Source organism: Diadema antillarum, unplaced genomic scaffold (assembly GCF_040938485.1).
Source record: "Diadema antillarum isolate AM-2024a unplaced genomic scaffold, OU_Dant_1.0 seq00001813_RagTag, whole genome shotgun sequence".
NCBI lineage: Eukaryota > Metazoa > Echinodermata > Echinoidea > Diadematoida > Diadematidae > Diadema > Diadema antillarum.
Window position 1 is genome coordinate 467,397 of NW_027272488.1, and position 23,880 is coordinate 491,276.

Sequence of the window (23,880 nt, forward strand, 5' to 3'; positions counted from 1 at the left end):
AGGTGTATAAAGCAAGCAGGGTTGACATAGACTCACCATGATGATAGAAAACATAGTCTGAGCCACATTGAACGCATGTCGCCAATTGTGATAGATCACTGGTCTGTAGTTCTTGCGGACACTCAGAGTCCACCTGCAGAGTACCTGTATGGAGGAAAAGACATGGAAATTAAATCACTTAACTGTAAAAGCTGGGGGGGGGGTTTGTGCACAGGTATTTTTGAAAATACTACAGTCACACAAATTATTGTAAGATGTTGCTTTCATGATTTGACACCGAGGATATCATGAGAGCACTAATGCCTGTCCGCTTGCAATATTTTAGCGTGTTGTTTAATTTATGGCCCAACAGTGATTCATGATATTCAAGAAAGTTATACTCTCATGAAAATAACAGCTTTTACAGAAATCCTTTGTGGTTGCCAGCGCACGTGTCACACATGGAATGAAATCTAGTGTGATTCATGTTAAACCTCAAAATATACTGTAAAGCAAGAAATATTTGCGGCATGAACTTTTGGGGAAATGGAGCTGAAGGCCAATTTCTTGCCATGAAAGTTTTGCAAATTACTACTAGCATCCAATGCATAATGTGGACAAGAACTTTGGTGTACTTTTAAATTTTGTGAATTTTGGTTCTCGCAAAATTGCAAAATTAAAATGCATGTGAACATTTCTGTTTTGACAGTAGTCAGAATGAGATCAGATAGAGAAGAAACAGCCTGGCTAAAATGTTAGTGTGAAGAATGTGTGTGTGTGCTATATGAAGAGTAGCACACAGTCACGCACACAGGCTTTCAAGCGGGATAACGTAAAAAAGTAGGAATAAAGTAGGAACAAAATCTCTAAAAAAGTAGAAAAAGTAGGACATGAGAGGGGAAAAAGTAGGGCATTAAAGAAAAAAAAGTAGGAATAAGTCAGGACATGTACAGGCTTTTTGGCGTAGTTTTCGTCGATACTCACCAGAATTCTTGATGTTACATGTAAATCTTAATTTGTACTCATGGATCACAACCCTGCTGCCTCAGCCTCACTTTTGCTCCTGGGAGAGCCTGGTAATTTTGAGCGATGATCAGAGCTGGTTGAGCACTGCTCCAAGTCCTAGGCTGCAATATCAGTGGGATCAATCACATCTGCACAGGAGCAAAAGCTGAGGCTGGCAGCAGTCTTGTGGTTGATTGGTGTGTGATATCCCTCTTTCATGCTGAAGAGGCTCTCCCCACCAGTAAGAATCTGCAACTAGAGTCTACTCATCATTTCTGAATATAAATTATTCAAGTAGCCTTGCACATTTTTTTTTGCGGGGTTTTTCACCAAAAAAGTAGGAAAAAGTAGGAAAAAGCAGGATTTTGAGCAAAAAAGTAGGAAAAGTAGGGACAGCAGTAAAAAAGTAGGAAAAAGTAGGAAAAGTAGGGCCACTTGAAAGCCTGCCGGCACATACACACACACATTCTTTGTATGTCATGTCAACTGAATTACTGGGCATTTAAAAAAATCTAGTTAAAAAAACAATACTAAATGGCAAAATAATACAATACCTGACAATAAAATATATATATTTTTTTAAAGATTATTTATGAAATACACTATCCATAATTTATTCATTGCCATCGAATACTCAAGAATACAGCATGGAAGTCTGGACAGCACCTATTTTTGTTTTTGTTTTTGGTCTTTTTTTGTAAATTCAGTATTATTGTGGGGTATACCCTGCATGGGTATTAAATGATGAATGACTCCACATCCTGACATCTACAGTGTTCACTTAGTTAATGAAAACATGCAACTACTGTAATTTGATGAAACAAGTGCCTCTTATAGTAAATGTGTGCTGTAATTACATTTGAAAACAATGTTGATGAAGTACTTACGGGCTTGAGTGGTTGTTTAACAAATAAATTGTCTTAACTAGGTCTCCTATATGCTGTCATTAACCTACATCAATGAGAAATGGTTTTCTACTTAAGTGCATCTAAAGTAATAAGTGACTTCTTTGAAAGAAAAATTTTCCTCAGCACCGTAACAGGCTAACTTTCTTCCAGAAATTTAATTTGTGCATTTGATAGTGGAGTATATAGAAATTCAAAGGTCTAAAAGTCTGAAGCTGAGCAATACCTATGCATGTTACAAAATTCACATGATTGTAGCAAATACAGACAAATCTAAGCACTATAAATTTCCTTACATTTTGCTATGCACAGAAAAGTGAAAAAGGAAGAATGAGAACTACAACGTGTATTATACAAAATGTATTGAATATATTTCCAAGGGGTTTAAGACTGGTACATAAATGATCACACATAGAATTCACAGATGGCTTCACTACTCGTATATGAAAAAATGTATGATATGAAATCACTCATCACATCATCGTGCAAAATCCCTGTGTGTGTGTGTGTGTGTGTGTGTATGGTGTGCACGTGCAAACTGTGTCCATGTGAATGGCTGTCAGGCTTCGCATTTGTGAAGTATCTGATAACGTGCTAATGAGGTGTCTACGCTTATAAAACTGGGAGGAGCTATTGATGGCGGCACGTTGTGTGTGTTCATCTGTTGAGTAAGGACTCTCACCTCATATGGGATGTGGAACCGCTCAATGAGGTCACACTCGATGAACATCCTCAGCGTGGCCTGGACTGTCTGGTCCTCAGACAGGTCAAAATCGTTGAAGCTGAACTCGTAAAGCTTCAGATTCCTTGCCGACGGCACTCGCAATTTCTGTGGAAAAGCAAACCCGTTTGCATCAGCTATCAACACCTTTTAAGCAGTCCCCACTCGAGATGAAAACTGAAGATTTAATGATGCATGGTACATCTTCGCCTTGACTGCCTCGTACATGATGTAATATAAGTCTAAGTTCATGAAGTTTCCCCACGAATCCGCAGTTTGATGTTAGCACATTTACATGCTTATGACAATTATGGCTTTTGGTTAACTGCACACTGCATTAACCCAAGAAAACTCGCTCAGTAAATGCAGGTAGAGCAAAGTGTAGTTGTTCTCCAATCATGCACGAAATAAAACTAGAAATACAATGGAAGAGCAGGTGTGTCCTCCTCTTTCCCAAGTTTACACTCCATGGGTACAGACAGTGCCATTCCACATGCACTGCCCTGATGCATCAAACTTAATGACAAATGTTTGAATACGTAATTCAACTTTTCATTTGTACCTGGTGACCTCTAAAATGGTGGAGAATTAATTTAGAATATTTATATCATTCAATAATAAATCCCTCTCCCAACATTTACCTTCTATCAACAGGTAGGATATTAACACATCTAAGGCTGGAATAGGAAAGCCTGGCAAATTTACCTAATTTTGGGGGTTAGTTTTGTTTTGTTTTTTACAGTTGTGAATATCAGATTAACCATCTTTATCATACTTAGAGCAAACATACAGGATATGGTTTGATATAAATCATGTAATCCAAGTCAAAAGATTTGTTCAAAAATCAGAAGAGTCATCTGACTTTATAAGAAGGGGCAAAAGAACATTTGCAAAGACAGCTTTAAGTCTTAATAAAAAGGGCAATGTTATTACAACAGATATCTTCTATTCCCCCAGAAAATAGAAAGAACATCATGTCCTATTTCCAAAGCAGGATTATAGTTTAATACACAGAGCCATTTCATCACAATATATCAGAAATAAGCACAATGACTACTCCAGAAGAAAACATAATATAATACAGTATGTCATACTATCTCTTTTGTCCTTCTTCTTTTGAAAGGAATGAGGCTTATGTAGCAGTGGTCATGTTCAGATAAATTCCATGTTTTATAACAATAACTGTGTGCAACATCTTAAAGAACAGAGAGAATACAACATAACATGAAACATCTATCAATATACGAGAAGAATACAATCTCTTCTTAGTCACATCACACTGACATTCCAAACAGATTTCTCTCTGCCTCTTCCTTTCAGACTCCAAACTACATCTGTGAGACATCTAGGACCCCTGGTGATACATGGCTCAAAAAAACCGCAAAAATTCCCTTGCGTGCAGTTTGTGTCTGCGGCCGCTGAAGAGCAGGCGTGTTTGTGCATGCGGTGGCCATGCACGTCTGTCAAATAAGAGGGGATTAATCAACAGGATCTCTCACTGTCAGTGCCAATACTCTGAACTGACAAGACATACAGTCAATCTAGCCGTGGCTTGTTCCTCCCATCTTGCATGGAGCTAGCTATGCTCTGCCGGAAATATAGCACCATGGTTATCTCTAGGCTTTGCGCTTTTCTGGGGAGGTTTTTTTTTTTTCCTACTCTTTCCCGCAAATTGTCATTCTTCATCTCCAGCTATCGCTCCTCCTCTGTGTCCTCTGTGGCAAAAGAAATCTTAATCCAGGAGGGGGGGGGGGGGGTCCCACAGGGAATATTGCTTTGTCAATAACAGAGAAAAGGTCAGTACTCATAGACAATGTACATGGACTGGGGCTTAATAAGGATATACCAGAGGCAAACCCGATCAGGCACATAGATAGTTGTCCTAATGCAGCCAGGGCTCAGGAGCTATGCACCCCCAGGAAATGATTGATTCCACAATTGAATTCAATTCCTCTGGATTAATTTGGCAGAGCCAACCGCAGTGGGTTAGGGTTCCATAAAAATTACACAAGGAGGGGGGGGGGGGGGGAAATTGACTGGGACTGAGGTTGGTAAGTTTCCAAAACAACCAAAGGATATCTGCACCAGCAACATGCTAGATACATGTATGAAAGCTGTATGAAAGAAGATCTGAGAATACTACTGTATTCCTTTGGATCTTGCACATTACATCTGGTAAGCATCTGTACACATTTTTTTAACCTCAAATTTATCTGAATTGTATCAGTTCTGTGAAATTTGGCATATACTTAGCTCTGTAAACTATAGGTAAAATACATAGTTTCAAAATTCTTACAAGGAGCCTATCAAAATAAACACACTTCTTCTTTTCTGTTCATGTGAAACAGAAAGAACCTGTCACGAATTTTGTTTTCAAAATGTTTGTAAATATTTGGTAATGTGACACCATATTTTAAGAGAACAGTAAGAAAACCAGGGAAACTTACAAGTGATTGTGCCAATTTATGCGAGCAGCAAATCATCAAGCCCAGAGAAACAGCATACAATTACCGAAACATGCTGAGATAATGTACACTGATAGATATCACCTTACATCAGAGTATCTTGATAAGATTCTTGGAGCATTTTTTCCAAGGACAAAAGAACAAAAGGGTAATGTTGGTGTTACATAATAATAATAATACATTACATTTGTGATGCGCTTAACACAATGTTTCCAACATGGTAGTATTTGTTTTTAAATCCTACTGACTATCAACTGCACTCACTTGGCAAGATGTACATTGTACAAAGTATCTTTCTAATTATAAAACGGAAGGCAATATTGAATAATACGAAAGGGAAAAACAAGACTTGTATGAAAATGGACAATCTGACAACAAGAAATTTGTTGTAACAAGGGACACACATTCTACACCCAATATCCTTGTTTTTTTCCATTGTTTGTCTGAGTGGGTAGATGTGCTGAACAAATAATGCAATAGGCAAATATATCGTAAGCTTTCCTGTTCAAATTGGTTGAGAAGGGTGCATGCATGTCCATTTTCATCACACCTCTTTCAGCTGCCTATTCACAAAATGCAATCTATCTCATACATGCGATACGACAGATTTAGTGCCTCGGAAGATTAATTGAGAGTTATTGCTCTGTTTGGGTGGAGGAGCCTTCTCTTGGGAGTAATTTTCAGTGGATCTGGGCACTAACTCAACACACTTGCATCACCAAAACAGTACTCTTCCACACAAACATGTCATACGAGAATGCACTCGAGAATCATGAATATCACTGATATCCTAAAAAAGGGTTACAGTATTTTGCTCATGGTTAGAGGTCAAAAATAAGAACATTCCAAGGTTTCTTGGTTTTATATTTCATACGTTTGTTGAAGGTGCCTATAGACTCAGGTGCCACAGCTTTATTCTTGCAACATAACTTTCTTTGTCTTTCTTTCTTTTTTTGATGGACTTTAAATCCTCTTCTGAAACTTGCAGTCTTCATGTTGAGTGCTTGTGCTTTTTCTTTCTTTTTCTTTTTTGCAAATACCAAAAGAAAACAAGTTTTGCAAAACTGAATAGCAGGATTTGTGATGTGAAATTACCCTAAGTGAACATTCCATTTGAATTGCATCCCTGAAAGTGAAGATGGAGCCTGAAAAGCAATACTGGGTATATTCTTTCGAAACCAGAGTTGAATCAATAGCATGAAATTCCCTACTCTGGGTTTGGGGGCAAAAATTTATGAGTGTCATGCAGTCTCCCAAAATGCCAGCCAAGTGACAACTTTGGATCAATATGTGTCAATCAGTTTCCCCCAAACTTTGGGCACACAGGGGATCTTGTGTCACAGATGGGGTCTTGTTATTGATCAGCACAAACAGACAAGCAACTGTCACCCCTATCATAGTTTTTCCTCATTTGCAGAAAAGATGTAGAAAACTAGAAGATGGATCTGCATTTGTATAGATGGTATGTTTCCTTGATATTGTAGTATTTTACTTCTCCGTTTCTTCAAAAAAAAATTCATATTCTAAAGTTTAAAAAAAAACAATGATATTTACATATATATATATATCTTTTTGCTTCATTTCAATAAATGTCAGTGAAAGTGATTATGTTTTATAAAGAGAAGTGTGATTATTAACCAGGAAAGAGTATAAAGTTGAGTGATTCAAATACATGTACACTTGCAGATCAGAGTGTATTGCCTACGTCACACCAAGGAGGTTCAAGAGATTGAGTCACCAGCAACAACCTTATTTCCTTTGAACTCACGTTTGATGCCGCCACTTTAAAATATTTGAGGTACGTGCCTAACAGGAGCTGCTCTTCAGACAGGAAGAAAATTGATTCATGTCTCACTGCATAATGACCTGCTACTCTTTAAGGAAGATACATCTTTAGGATTATGATTACTTTTCGCAATCCCTGCTCATAAAAGATGAGTGGTAGATGTTTGGTACATTTTAGTATAGACACAGGAATGCAGGAACAAAAATTGAACAAAGAATGATGAAATACTAAATAACTCAACCTGACATGTCTTGATACTAATCTGATATTTATTATTATTATTATTTTATTATCATTATTATTATTATTATTATTATCATTATTATTATTATTATTATTATGATGATGATGATGATTATTATTATTATTATTATCATAATCTTATTATCATTATCATTGTTATCATTATTATTATTATTATTATCATTTTATTATCAGTAGTAGTAGTAGTAGTAGTAGTAGTAGCAGTAGCAGTACTGGTATTATCATTATCATTAACCCTGTATGCAATGAAATGTCAATAGAGAGAAAGTCATACCACTTGATTTCATCTGTCTTGGGTCACTGACAATATCATGCTTCCTTCAATGGTGATTCAAAAGCCTTTCAGAGTTAAATATCTGTTTCTCATCTGAACACTTATTGAAGGCAATCATCTTCTCCCCTATTAGCCTCATGCATGCATCCTTCAATCTTGGGTTTCTGAGCTATGATCAGCACCGATGCAAAGGAGAAAGCTGTATTTCATAACTAAACAGCTGCAAAGCCAATAATTATGCCCTACCTATATCATACTCTTTCCTACACTTGGCTTAAGTGTCTTCTTGCACATTAGAAAGGCATGTAATAAGACCTTGCCCTGTATTGAATATGATTGCCATTATTCATATCGCATGTCATCAAGGATGATAGAGAAAGTGATGAATCAAAAACCAACCTTGAGCTTCGTGACTTCTTCAGGCTGTGCGGTGGCATGGTACGAGAGGACATCCAGCGCAACCTGCTGTTTGGCCATCAGCCGCATGGCGTTCTCGTACATCTGTGTGTTGTGGATCCCCAGGCCACAGAAGATGGCAAAGGCCTGTTGGGAAGGAGCAGACAGAGCATTCATGCGCCTTTGGCAGATTGGATCCTGGTAGCAAAGCATAGCACCAACTGTCTTCCCGACTGATATGTGTAAATGTTTATCAGGAGGGAGGTGTAGGCATGTGCCCTATCAATAGACATTCACCATAACATGATTTGATTTGACATGTCAACATCACCTGGCTTCTATACAGTATAAATCAAAGCACCTTGAGCATTCATAACAATGAGAGAATGCACAACCCATAGTATCACTTTCTATATCATAGTACATTTGTCAATAGTTGACGATAATAACAAAGATGATGGTGATGATGAAGATAATAGCTATGATAAGATAAGAAAAATAACAGTAAGAATAATGATAATGATAAAATTGATAACAATATAAATAAGAATAATGATAATAAAACAGTAATTATAAAGATCTCGTCCCATGTTGTATTCGATCGCCAAGAATTGACAAACAATTAAATCAAATTCCTTTGCTACACAAAAGGTATACATCAAATATATTATGCCTTGCTCAAATTTGTGCAAACATAAAGGCCTATGCTTTTCCAAAGACCACTATGTAAATCCACTAATAGTGATTTGGCAGTTAAATGTCTTTTTTTTTCACTATTTTGAACACGCAGAAAAAAAAAAGAAACCCAAAATATGGCTCCACCACCAGTTGAGGGAAGGAAACAAATTAGTTAAAAACAAGAGACACACACAGCGATAGAGAAAAAAGAATGAACATATAAAAGAGAGAGTATGAGTCCATCAGAAATCCTAGAAGTGCCATTCTTATTGCAAACTTTTAAATTTGGGTTGCACTCAGGGTCGCATCTTTTTGATTCACCATTCTCAATATAGAAACTAGAAATGTCGCTACAGCGACTGGTTATACCCCCGCCAAACAACATTTCATAAGCTTTGGTCAAAACAACATTTCATAAGCTTTGGTCAAAAAACTGAGGAAGTAGTTAAATCCGCAAGATCCTTCCTTGATCTTCTGCCATTAATATGCCGTTATCATGGCAACGTACCTTTGGGTACTGTCAAAAAATGCGTCTTGCACATCTACAACCAAAGGCACACATCTGTACCAAGTTTCATGGAAATTGGGCAAAAATTGAGGAAGTAGTTTGCAACACAAAATTTTCCATCATTTTGGCTCATAATATGTGAGCTGTTACCATGGCAACATACTTTTTGTCACTGTCAAGAAATGTGTCATGCTGACCTATATCCTAAGACAAACATTCAATATGAATTCCATGAGAATTGGAAGAACACTGATGAAGCAGTTTTGCCATTAAGCATTTTGCCCTATATTTTACCAATAACATGCCGTTACCATGGCAACGCACTTTTTGCCACTGCGGAAATATGTGTCTTGCACATTAACATATTCAGATGAACATCTGTACCTAATTTCATAAAAATTGATCAAAAACTGTGGGAGGAGTTCGCGACGCAAGATTTGTACCCATTTTTGCCCATAATATGCCGTTACCATGGCAACGTACTTTTGGGTACTGTCAAAAAATACGTCTTGCACATCTACAACCCAAGGCACACATCTGTGCCAAGTTTTATGGGAATCGGTTGAAAACTGAGGAAGTAGTTCGCGACGCAAGATTTGCAACGGACCGACAGCCCGCCCGACCGCCCGACCGTCCGCTGATTCCTATATACCCCCTTCAAACTTCGTTTGGCGGGGGTATAAAAAAAACCTTTTGGGGTTGCAATTATTTGCAAAAAACTGACCCACTCATGTTATAAATGGCATGCTTACTAATCTATGTTTCAAGGCCAATTCAATATACCTCAGCGCGCCACAACATGGTAAAAAGAGCAAGGACCAACATGCGCAGTGCAGTGTGAGATATAAAATCTCGAAATTTTTTACAGTCACCGTTCTCACTGCACAATCTAAAACAAAAAACAAAAAAAAAATCAGCAAAATTGTGCAATTTGGAGCACAGCCTAAATTGAGTGAAAAATCAGGGTATTTCTGTTCTCACTGTAAAAATTTCAATATTTGGGTGGTGACCTGAAAAAAACAAAAACACATTATTCTGAGTGCAATGACAACAGCACTAGATGTTCAATTTCTGTACGTTCGTGTGACCTTTTCCTGTGGATAAAGCTTTTAAATTTCCTCTTGTCCAATTCTTTCTCAGTCCTATAGTCCTTAAATCTGTAGGGAAAATGTAAACATTTATATTGGCATCATTCAAAACCTGGGCCTCATTTCATAAAAAGTTACTATGAGAGCAACTCTAGTGGGAATAGAAAGTGTCATGGTAACGACAAGATACCTGCTTCCTGATTGGATGCTGCCACCCAAAGTTGCTATTCTAGCAAAAGTGGTTATCCAATCATCTTTTATGAAAAAAGGTTTTGATACATTTTCCTGTACAAGTGTTGTTTCTTGCTTTTCTAGAGCCCAATAAAAATAAGAACCGTCATAGATACCACTAAAGACATAGATGTGTTCCATTATAACAACAGGAAGAGAAGTTTCTGATTTACAAGAAATTGAATTGCTTCCATTATGGAGCTTTAATCATCAGATCTATTCTGGTGCAATTGTGTTGATGATGTCATAATACCATAGTGATGATATTTGCAGCTTAGGTAAATACCCATGTGTGCAATGGTTAAATGTCATACGAGGAATAATGATAAGATAATATGGGGGGGGGGGGAGAGAAGGGAGATTCATATATGGGGAAAACCAATACAGACAGAAAGTATTTGTGATGAAAACCAGTGATGCAACAGTATTATCCAAGTGGGGATAGCAATAATAGTGATAATAATACTTAGATTTATATAGTGCACAATAATCTAGAAGATTCTCTTACGCACTTTGAATAACTTGGGCTCCTACATCAGGAAACAAGAAAGTTATCAAAGATTTTACAAATTGCTTAAAGTGAAAACTAAGTTTCGGTAAGTGCTCGAGAACCCGTCTAGCACCATTCCATTTTTGCTTGCAATATACCGAAAGAGTCCACTAAGAAACTTACCAGGCTGACGCGGTTTGCCGGAATGATGAGTCGTTTTGGAGTATTTTGAGAAAAATAATAATAGTAGGAAAACCGACTTTTATTCCAGAAGGCTCCAGACTAACTCGGTCTCGGGAAAAATTCGACCCTACTTCAGACAATTCACACGCAGTAAGTGATCGCCACATTATACTGGCCACTGCATAATACCAAATGAGGCCTAACTGAATGGACAGGAAAGTGCGTGCTAACCAAGTGCTAACGTAGTCCTGTACAAAACAAAACAAAAATGACAGCGCGCGGTCCTCAGTTGCTGAGACGCGCGGTCTTTGGAGTTTTTGTTGTTGTTTATCAAGCGCCTTTCGGCGCACACTAATTTTGCATGCGCGCAAAAGAGGTTTTTGATGCGCGCGTTGTAACAACTCGGACCATTACTGCGAGTAGCCAGAACACGAAGCGCTAGTTTATGCAGGCCGCTCCCATAGGACAATCAGAGGGACAACCATTATAACTCATCCCGCCGTCAAAGCGAAGCCGAGTTATCCCCGAGTCCGAGTTTAGCCTGACCCCGTTCGGGTAAGTTCTGAGACTGAACCTTTTTGGTTAATATTTCGCATTTTCGTCGTTACCCATCGAATATCTTGTAATAACATCGTTATCCTGCACATTTCCTAAGCATACGTTCACATTTAGGAGCGAAATTTGACAACTTTTGCAGGCGTACCAGAACTTTGTTTGGGCTTTAATGTCTGCCTCAGCTGTAAGTCTGGCTGGCACACCGATTCCCAAATATAGGCATTGCAACAGCAAAAGAATGATCTCCATACGAACAGGAGGATGAAAGGGGCATCAAATGCTCATCAGAAGAGCTGAGCTGAGATTTCTTGTAGGTGTGTGTGGAAACGCGAGTATGGGGGAGGGCAGGGAAAAGGGAGAGAAAGTAAAGGGTTTTACAGAGGTAAAGTTTGAGAGAGTCTGAGTGAGTTCAAGAAACCTATTACTTTCATTCTGCATGATACATAACGGACATGGTGCACGCACAGACATACAACATTACAGGATGTATCTGTCGGAGACAAAGTTAACAAGGAAAAGGATGGAATGGAAGTAAAGTGTGGCAGCACTGCAGAGTAACTAAGTAGCCAGAAGAAGTATTGCAGGTGATTTGATTAGCTGAAGGTAATAGGGAGAGGGGAGGGAGTACAGACAGACAGATAAACAGACAGATGGATAGGCAAGATGCCACAGACATAACATATACAGACAAGGAAAAAGAAACGGTGACACTACCATGTAGAGGTGTGCCTCCGCGACTCCTTTACACAAGGAAATTTGAAGCATGAGACAGCCCGCCGGGGTTGATTGATTCCCTCTGCTTTGGAAAATTGGTTCCCGAATTTAATCACGGCCTGCCCATTCAATGAGTTACATCATTTCTGCTGTGCATGCTTCTGTCCTTATCGCCACGGCCTGGCCCATCGACAGGTTACAGCCGTTATCACAAGGGAAGTGTCCTCTGACAACCCTCATCCAAACAAAGATTTCATAAAGAGTATGAAAGATGCTATCAGGTCTGCAAATGCTCCTTTCGTAACTCTCAGAATGCGCAAAAAAAAATTGACCGCGTTTCTGATGACCGTGATACACTATCACCTGAAAAGATGCCTGACAATTTGTTTCATGTCATCTCAGGACATAAACACCTGGTACCACGAATCATATTCTCGACTCAATGAACAGCACTATATGAGGGACATACCAGTATCAATGGTGTGAAATTCTGCATGGTCCTGTCAATTCATTCCATGTAGCCTTCCCAATAACACATATTTGCCTTGTCTGGGAATAAAAAGTAAGCATTACAGTTGCAAAGAGCAGCCATTAATAATCAAAAACCCAGGGGAACTTGACGCTTACCACAAGTTCTTCATTAGACAAACTCAATTTTGGAATTCTTCAAGTGTGTCTAAGTAACCAAATTGCAATAAGCACCTCACAGAGGGTCCTCATCAACAATATTCTTTCTTCATCTATGAGGGTATGTACTCACAGTAAAATTCACCTAAAACCACTTCTGGCTAAGGAAAACAGAATGGAGAAATCAACAATAATTAGGCCTCAAAGGCTCTACCCAGGGGCCCCTAAAAAAGCCACATGTTACAGCACAACATCTTGCATTCCCCTCCCCCAAGGACAAATTCTGGCAAATCTGGCCAAACTTAAAGACAATTGACTTTTACGACAATGAAGAAGAAATCCTTTTCCATGGTATGACCAGCAGGGAATGCAATGCAGCCACTGATAAGACTATAATTCACAACTCTTATCCTGAGCCTGTCTACGTATTTTCATACAGCACCAGTAAGGAACACTACTTCTACATCTACCAAAGATGTCTGAACACAATGGATCGCATATAAATGTACACAATCAGTCGCTAGCATTCGGGTCTGTGCGCTATGTGCAGATGAATGAGGTGATCTCACACACATGCACGCAACACGCAAGTCACATTTTCGCAGTTTACTTGTGCACTTCCTGTAATGCAAATTTACTGTGGGCATGGGCACAGCACATGTGGTAAATCATATTTAATTTTCCCCTTTTATCATGATTAAAGTATTCTCACTTCACAATAGAAATGCATTTTCAGCACTTACAATCGATATTTCTTTTCCCAACATGTAGCTGTTACTAAGAAAACCTACAACACTATTGTAGTTTTGAGATAGATACAGTTTTCTGTGTTTTTCGTATATGTGATCAAATAGAGCTTATACTGTGCACTGGCACAGCGTTGTCAACTCTTTGTTAAGGAAATTAAATAGTGCTGCCGCTGTTTGAGTATTTATAGTTAAGATGTAATAGCAAGAATTACCAGTGTCTTGCCCACTGGGGCTCTGGTAATGGGCCTCTTTATTCCCATTTGCAACAGAACATAATCTGATTAACTTTGTAGTTCCCTATCTTTGAGATGACACCTGCAATGTATTTTAAAAGTAAAATCTAGGCTTGTCTTTAAATAAAATGAGTGTTCACCATTACTACTGAATACCTCCCCCACCATGCTGTCAAAAAGGGACTGGATGCTACCAAAACTGCCACTGCCATGCATGAAAAACATTTTTTCTCTCTGAGATATTTGTAATGTAACTTGGAGGTAACCTACTTGTTAATCTGGAAAAGATAGTATAAAACGACTCAGTTTTGTTCCTTGGGTCTTGTGTCACACACATACTGACTAAAAAAAACTTTGTATCCCTTGCCCTATTAGACAGTTTCAGGCAAGTTGGTTACAATCTGCCCAAAATTCTCACAGAAATGTAAGAACATGTACAGACTATGGGGAGCAAAAACCAGAGAAAGGTCAAACAACTATCTCACTTCAGCCTTTGGCTTGGGGGATTTCATATCAGGGTCAGAAGGTAGACATCCATACACTTGGGTTAAAAATGATGAATGCAGGTGGATCAATGTCAGAATGCAGGTGGATCAACGTCTTGAAGTATACAGTCATATTCCAGGACAAGGATCCTTATCCCTCTGTCTAATGGTCCAAAGATGTTTTGACTGTAACAATCATGGCATTCCAAGAATGGATGCACTGTATTCCTGTTAAACCCTATGAATATACCAGTAATCAAAATCTACCACACTGGGTACATATATTAAAACAACAGAATGAATGTCATGCAAAGGAAATGAAAGGGAAAGAGAGCCACGAGGAAAGAAATGAAATATATTCGCTCATTAAGAGAGATTGCAACTGTTATTCACAAGTTTGTATCAAGCCATAGATATTTGCTAATCATGTACATACAACTCTTATTTGTGCACCAGCACTTACAATGGTAAAGAAGTAAGAAAATATACTAGAAGAAGTTAAACAGACAATATGCAAGGACTCATAACCTGGCAACTTATCTTGGAGAAAATCAGAAGCAAAGGGAAGATAATTCTAACGTAAAGATATGAAAGACAAGGAGATAGAGAAAAAAAATTAAAACACAAAAAAGAAAAAGGATAAAAATGAGGAATACACAGATACATAACAGAAGTTGGTACACAACTTTGAGCTCTGAATAAGAATTTGTGCTTCTAATTTAAGAATTTCATATCACTGCTATGACAGCATGACTACCATGGCAGAATAAATAATGTACATAAAACCTTAGTTTCAATGTCGAAGTTGTTCCACTTAAAACAAAAATAGCTCCTCTCTCTCTCTCCTAAAACTTTCCTAAAATGGAATTATTGTACATTGAAAGCTCCTTTATACACAGGCTGCAGGCAGAGTTGCCATGTTCATAGCTAGCAGAGTGCCGTCACATATGGCAGTTATTGTCTTCAAAATATCGCACACTGAGATCCTACAGCAAGGGAATGATATACGACACAAGGAGTAAAGACAATATCACGACTGGTACTTCATCTCATCTTATATGATACACCAAGCCTCCTCCTTTTCTATAATCTTATCTCCTCATATCTCTGTATCATTGGCAATATCCCACAGTGTCAATAGATCTACAACAACATGATTGTTTCGGGCCAAATACCAACAACAACAAAAAAAAGAAAAAAAGAGTTGAATCACATGCAGCAATGGTAGAATAATGAAAATGTCTCTTCCACCATATTTCTTTTAACAAAATTAGGTAAGTAGGCCTACATTATCAGACTTGATATGATCATCATAATGTATTATGAGTCAACAATCCCATGACTTTGGGGGGGGGGGGGTCAAAGGAGATGGGGAATTTGTTGTGCTTCTTTCAACTCTCTTCAATATCACATTTAACCATGCTGAAGTGGCTACGAGCAAGTACAAATTTTCCCAGTAAATGATAAAAAAAATAACATAATGTCCAAATACATGTCAAAATTCCTTAATTGCACCTTTATATCTATAATAGCAATTATTCAAGTCTTCCCTGTATTATCAAAAGGCCTTAGATTAGTATCATGTCAAATCACATACAGGTCTGATTTTTAATGACAAAACAAACACGCACTTTAAAGGTGCATGGTCCCCGTGTTTTAGTCAAATGCATACGCGTGCGCACGGCGCAAGTTTCCTACAGAGACCTACGCTATCGAACCCTCTCTTTGGCGCTTACGCTTAGGCCCACTTTCCTGAGTCCGAAGAAGTCCGATTCACTGTAGTCAGTGGTCCGATCACAGTTTGGCTCATGATTTGGCTGAGGGGGATGACAGCTTTAGCAAACTTCTTTTGTGATGTCATAATAACAAGCACATATGCACGCACCCTGGCATTACTACAGACTGCGCGATGCGCAGAGAAGACAACAAAGGCAACGTTACTTAGCAACACCTATGCACTTTACTCTTGATGACAGCTCTACTTCGGTAATCTTCGTACCAATGCTAACGGTGATCGGCAGTATCATCAACAGCGCCATCTACACTACCGGGACTATGCCCCTTTAACTATTAGGCAGGGATTGACACAAACTTTTTTGTCTGGTGGCTTTAAATCTGAAATGTTGGCGGCCCAAGAAAGATATGTAATGGCCTGAAATAAAAGCAAAAGTAACAATCCATTCTGAATCTTAGTTGTCCGATTGGGCCACCAAAAAAAAAAAAAAAATGGTGTCCGGGCACCAATTTCTGGTGGCCCCAGGCCAATGGGCCATCACTACTGTCCAGCCCTACATATATCAATTTCATTATTGAGCTCACTCTACGCAATATGAATTTCAGCATGTCTTTGTGTAAAAAAATAATGAATTAAAAAAAGTTTACAATCTGGTGTGTTTCATATCTTATGAAGAAAGCCATCAAGGAATAATATGCAGTTTGAGTTTGGTTTGCCATGTATCTACAGCAAACCATTGTCCGAGTTATCTAAAGCAGTATTGTCAGCATTGTTAATCTTACACTATACTTAAAGTGATGATGCATAATGCATTATTTTCTTTTCTTAATAACAGACAAGTAATACATCAAACGAATTAAAACAGAACTACAAACTCTTTATGGTCTATGATACGTAAACTTGAAAGGCAGGCATCCCAGGGCATCCATTTGCAGAGGATTCAGTTAAAAAAGAAGAAGAAAGAAATGTGTTTGAGGGGCAGTAAACGTTAGCATTGGAATGCTTTGAACTGCATCAAAAGTACAACTGATATTTTTCCTACATTCCAACAGCATTTAGATGATGAATTCAAATTCTCTGTCATCAACATCCCTTTTCTTTTGACTTAACCCCCCCCCCAAAAAAAAAAAAATAATAATAATAAAAAGAAAAAAAGAAAAAATAATAATCCTCTTGACGTACTCTCTTTTTTAACTTGGCCACAATAAAATTTTTAGGGATATCAAACTAGTACCTTTTTTAAGTCTGCATCACATGCACAACAAAGTCAGCTTGTGCATATAAGCATTATGAACAAGGAAGAACTATGCATTGTCATCGTCAATGCATTCATAATTGCTACTGAACTTGGCAGTGCAAGTATAAGACAAATCTCTAGCAAGATTAACAACTCAACACAAACACACTGACAACATACCAGATTTGTAATTTGGTACGAAGTCAAAAATGTTACTTGATAATTCTCCTAGCAATGTGCAGATACAAGTTGTAAAAGCTACTGAGTATATGTTCATATCTAATGCAGATCTTCTCTCATTCCCCCCCCCCCCAAAAAAAAAAAAATGAAAAGCTTTGAGAGAGAAAAAAAGAAGAAGAAAGAAAAGCTGCTTGACATCAAGTAACATCAGTACTGCCGTGATGCAATTATGAGCGAGCAAGTGGATTGGCTGCGGCTTTCCTAGTTGTGGGGCTTGGACACATTAGGAGTAATTGACCCACATTGCCAAGGCAGCAATGTAGATCTGCATCCACTCAGACAGCATGATACCCAAGATAGAGAAAATTACTCTCTGCAAACACATTATCTGTATTTCATAATACAACTGCACCCAGGCCATATGCACAAGTTTTTCTGTGTTAACAAAGTCACAGGCACATGCAAGCAAGTGCACACACACACATACAAAGGAATGGGGTTCAAACTGCAGAACTCTCAATCTGAGCAATGACAAACTGATCAATGCTGTTTGTGGTTGTTTTTTCAAGTATGCAGATGAAAATCATGATTAATGATGTAAAACATAGCATCTTTTAAATCATAGTCATATTACAAGTTTTACACCTAAATAACAATAATTCAGTGCTTCATCATTCCATTAATGCACCAATAGAATATCCTGTCTCAGTTAAGATTCATCAGATTCATGTTTAACTTGTTGAACTTACTTTAAAAGAGCACTCAATTACTTACATACATCAAGATCAATCATGTAGACATTGGTGCATATTTTGCATGCTAACTTTGGGTTTTGGAAGATGGGTGCTAATTCTATTCACAAATGGGCAACACATATGACACTTTAAAGAGTCATAGGAAAGTCAACTTCTGTTTTTGTTTTGCTTTGTGTTTTTCAAATATATGAAGCTTTGAAAGTGGCAGTTCTGCTTCATTTTCCAAAATCTATCTACGATCACGAACTTAAACCAACTGTGAAGCTGCTATTGGCACTTCATAAACCCAATCAGCAGCTCTTATCAAAACTTTGCACAATCTCCAAAGATATATAATATCAAATATTTTGTTTATGATCCAAGATTGCCAATGTACCATACAGCTTCACATGGCATAGTTATGAGAGCAGAGCACTAAGGGGGTGAGGCTACTCACAGGGTAGACAAAGAGGTAGATACATATGTTCTGTTGGATCTCTCTCTCCTTTTTTTTTCCTTTATGGCATTTGGTGTTGATGTCATATATTCCTACTTAAGAGGTCACCACACATTGGGTTAGAGCCATTGGCACACCGAGGATGTGGCGGGCACGCAGGAGAATGGTGGAATTAAGCGAGGCATAATGCGGAAACTGCGAGGCCACTAACATTAAGAAACATTATTTGGCTGTCAATGGCAGGGGGCTCAATGGCTCTACGTTAATGGGCCATAATGACCTGACATTAGCATGGTATCACGAGAGAAGAATGGGCTTTTAAACTCTTTACCGACAAGCTCCAATAGGTGGAAATACCATTATAGACTGACAATTATTCTGCATAGCTTTATCTCCCATAGAGTTTGCCATTGGGCAAGTTACCACTTTACCCTCAAAAGTCTATCCTACGTGCCTTTTATACACCTGAGCACAGCAACTGCTACATGCATGACCACCAAGGCGTCTACTCCATTTTAGAAAATGAATGTAATATATGAAATATAACACAATAAAGGTATTAAAATCATGTTCGTGCATTACTCTTTGCAACCAATGGATAAAACAGACCTGCTGTGATCAACCTTGCTTTGTTCTGCTGACTGGAGGAGGCATGCTAAGCTTCCTACAAAATTTACTTGTGCATTCAGGGTTTTGTTTTTTTGCATGAGCATCAATGTACGTATGTGTGCAGACTTCTAGTATAGCTTCACATCTTTACACTGCTTTTCATCACTTTTAAGGGCATAACACTCGACACAGAATGGTTAAAGCCACAAGACAGAAAGTCAACACAAAAATTATGGGCAATTTCCGGTGCTTTCTAGCACCATCACATAATGACCCTTGCCAAAAATGAAAGGCACGAGTGTGGAATTTCAAAGTAAGCGTGCCGTGTCTTTAATTTATAAGTTTAAAGGGCAGAGTTTTAAGTTTTAAACGATTAAAGCTCACATGAGTTGCAAAAAAAAAACAAAAAAAGAGGAAATTTAAAGATATCATGTACAAACTTTATGGCAAGTTTTGAGATGGTGACACAATCAACTCACTGTTTCAATGAAATAATGACTGTTTCTTGAAAAGAGGCAAAACTTTACCATTTCATAACTTCCCTAATTTCTATTTGATTTTGATTAAACTTTGTGAGTTTGTGAAACTTTGTTCTTCCTTTTACGATGAACTTTTTTTAACTAGTTCAGAATTCCCCTTTAAGACTTTGTCAGTCCCCTTCAAGCAGTTGAAGTATATGAAAGGCTACGACAAGTTAAAAAGTGTTCCGGTACCTATCATGATTTGAATGTTTCTGCATAGCCATTCTTTGGCTATATCTCATCTCAGGAGAAGAGAGGACTAACAACAGTAAGGACGAAACCACTCAATACATCAGGTAAAGATCCACCTACCTCAAAGAGGTTTTCATCTTGCTCGGTGAAGGTCTGCTTGTTGCCCTTGTTCAACATCTGGGCCACCCCGATGATCTTCTGCTCGCTGTTGTAGATTGGCTGGCAGAGCACAGATCGAATCTTGAGGTCAGCCTCGACCTCACATGTGGCTTTGAACTGTTTCTGAATGGCAAAGTCGCTGATGTTGATCGTCTGTAGAGAGCACAAAAGCAACAAAAAATATATTATAAAAGGTAATTGGCACACAAAAGTTATATTCTAAGAACAACAGTGTACAGATTTTAATGTACGGGCATCGGTCAGTATCAAAGATGACATATCACAGTAAAAACAAAACAAAAACAAAAACAAAAACACAAATGATATATAGATATTATATAGCAATTCTTCCTAATCTCCCTAACATAATTATTTGGCAAAACAGAAATAGGAATGCTAACTTCATGATGTGCATAAACCATCCTAGTTTGCAATATACTCAATGGTCAATCACTCCCCACCCGTCATACAATATACAAATTGTAGTGGCAACCATAGGGCATTTTTACATGTCATTAACATCTCATTGGCACCATGAGTTACATCTCTGCATTATAGTTTGCATAGGTCTCTAATTTGAGCATCATGTTAATGAAAGAAACATGATGCTGAGACTGTAATAAACGTTTGAGAAGGTCCTTACTCTGTTGTGACCCTGGCTTCTTTATTAATCATTATAGTCACAGATTGCCTTCATGGTTGCCCTCCCCCAACCCTATTCCTCCACAACTCAAATTTGTTTGCCACAGAGTGTGATATCAAAATTACAATATTTGTTGAGGGCAGAATCCATCAATCAAACTCGGAACCAATATACTGCAACCCTACCATTACCCAACACCAGCAGGGCCGTATTTCTTTATGGACCAGCTATTCAGCTACTATCCAAAACGCAATAAAGCTTAAGTGATAAACATGGGGTGGAAGTGAGACGAGCAAATCTAGCAACCAAGTTGGGAGTAATTAATGGCATACGTCACATAGGGACGAGTGACAGTGATAGGGTCCAGGCATGGCAGAACAACCTGGCAGTCAGAGATACGAGATGTACTCAATCTCAGCGGTGATAGGAGGGTGGCCACAAGCCACAAGAGGACATAAAAGGCATGTTTACATACACCCAACGTCAAATAATTTTTGAAAAATTGATTTTTGCAATGCCATGCAAAAATCAATCATTCTTGTGGTGTGAACATTAAAAAAAAAAAAAAAATTGTCAACTTTCACAATCAGCATTGTAATGCAAAACTCACTCCAAATATATATTTTTTTAAATTCTCATGGTAATTTGCATCACCTGGGCCCCATTTCATAAAAAGCTGATATGATGGGAACACTTGCTGGAATGGCAATTGCCATGGTAATGACAAGAATCCAGCTTCCTGATTGGCTGTGGCTATTGGAAGTTGCTATTCCTGCAAGAGCTGCTATCCTAACATCTTTCACGAAATGGGTTCCTGGTGTGTGTGAAAGATACACAAAGATGTTTTAATTTTTTTTTTTAAATCTCATAATGCAACACTCCCAAGAGGTCTGCACACTCGGGTGTCCGCGGTCATGCTGCGGTCATTGTGGTCATTGTTAAGGCAGGCACAGTCTGAGATTCAAAGTGCTTTACTTGCAGCCAAGTGATTTTGGGGGGGGGAGCTGTGTGTGGGCAGTGGCAATAAATTCAATTTTTATTTTGTGATGCAAACAAAACTAATAACTCCTGTGTGTGAATGCAGCTAAAGATATATTTGACAACAGGAATAGTGAGAAGGTAAATACGCTTTGGTGGAAAGAAGAGAGATTAGTGGGACAGGAGGTACATTGACAATAGAATTGCAGTGATTGTAAGAAAAGTGTGGATGTGGATGTGTGTGTGTGTGTGTGTGTGTGTGTGTGTGTTTGTGTTGATGTATATGTGTTGTGTCTATTAAATGCTGCCTAGCACACAAATTAAGGAGCTATATCATTATATCGTCACTACCAGTATGTATTGAGCAAGATCAGCGTACTAATGCTGATGCAAACAAAATATGGCTTATTCATTTGCCAAGGACTGTTCAGTGGCCTTCAATGTAGGCCATAAAAATGGCTTACCCTTTCACTGCAATCTCTTGTCAACTGATCTCTTCATAACTCATACTTCTCATGTGAACATCCGTGTTCAGGATATTATATAACAATCCAAAAGAAAAAGAAAGCAAGCTAATATCGTCTGCATCGAGTTTCATTACTAGCATTCATGGTGACGTATTGCAATCGTAAGCTGGTTGTTTTCACAAGGGCAGAATTGTGGTTTGGGTAAATGACTGGATGTCACTGTACACAGAGGGATGTTTCCCATGAAACATAATAGAGGTAGCATCAATAAAGACACAAATCAATCAGTCAGCTTGCAATAACAACTGTCAAACGATACATCCTTATCGTCTTGATTACCGAATGAAAGTTCACTGTCATTATCTCTGTTGCTTTGAATATAAAAAAAAAGTGGGGATGCCAACAGAGGGGGCAACATCACACATAGTAAATAAACAGAGATGAGAAACAACGATGGCAGAACAATTAATTCAGACAACAAAAAAAAAAATTGGGGAACAAAACCGACAAAAAGATCCACTACAGCAGAAGCAGACACACAGGCAGGGTAGAAAAGGAGACACCATTTAACCCTGAACCCTATGAGACAACTTGTAAAATATATGGTATGTTTACATCTCAAACAGCCCATGTAAAAAAACAGGCTAGATTACTGGGTAAGCTACAGAATTATTCTCAATCAGATAAATCAGACTAGAAATGTCGCTACAGCGACTGGTTATACCTCCAGCCAAACAACATTTCATAAGCTTTGGTCAGAAAACTGAGGAAGTAGTTAAATCCGCAAGATCTTTCCTTGATCTTCTGCCATTAATATGCCGTTACCATGGCAACGTACTTTCGGGTACTGTCGAAAAATGCGTCTTGCACATCTACAACCAAAGGCACACATCTGTACCAAATTTCATGGAAATTGGGCAAAAACTGAGGAAGTAGTTTGCAACACAAAATTTTCCATTATTTTGGCTCATATGTGAGCTGTTACCATGGCAACATACTTTTTGTCACTGTCAAGAAATGTGTCATGCTGACCTATATCCTAAGACAAACATTCAATATGAATTCCATGAGAATTGGAGGAACACTGATGAAGCAGTTTTGCCATGAAGCATTTTGCCCTATATTTTACCAATAACATGCCATTACCATGGCAACGCACTTTTTGCCACTGCGGAAATATGTGTCTTGCACATTAACATATTCAGATGAACATCTGTACCTAATTTCATAAAAATTGATCAAAAACTGTGGGAGGAGTTCGCGACGCAAGATTTGTACCCATTTTTGCCCATAATATGCCGTTACCATGGCAACGTACTTTTGGGTACTGTCAAAAAATACGTCTTGCACATCTACAACCCAAGGCACACATCTGTGCCAAGTTTTATGGGAATCAGTTGAAAACAGAGGAAGTAGTTCGCGACGCAAGATTTGCAACGGACCGACCGCCCGACCGCCCGACCGCCCGACCGCCCGACCGACCGACCGTCCGCTGATTCCTATATACCCCCTTCAAACTTCGTTTGGCGGGGGTATAATAAATTTAAAAAAAAATATCAGTCAAGATGAAAACATGATGGATTATCAAAACAGGAAATAAAGGCATCAGAAGAACTGATTTACGGAGAGTTC

The 23,880-nt window shown here is 38.4% G+C and overlaps 1 protein-coding gene across 1 annotated transcript in view; it reads right to left on the bottom strand.

Annotated features, from left to right (window-relative positions):
• The window catches only part of LOC139712502 (cGMP-specific 3',5'-cyclic phosphodiesterase-like), a 70,599-nt gene extending 48,880 nt beyond the window's left edge, over positions 1-21,719 (bottom strand). Inside the window, exons 1-5 of the mRNA XM_071624318.1 lie at positions 21,702-21,719; positions 20,122-20,313; positions 7,799-7,942; positions 2,572-2,718; positions 37-144 (exon numbers count right to left, since the gene is read on the bottom strand). Coding sequence (XP_071480419.1) covers positions 37-144; positions 2,572-2,718; positions 7,799-7,942; positions 20,122-20,313; positions 21,702-21,719 — 609 coding nt within the window. The remainder of the gene's footprint in view (positions 1-36; positions 145-2,571; positions 2,719-7,798; positions 7,943-20,121; positions 20,314-21,701) is intronic.
• Between the last annotated feature and the right edge of the window lie 2,161 nt (positions 21,720-23,880).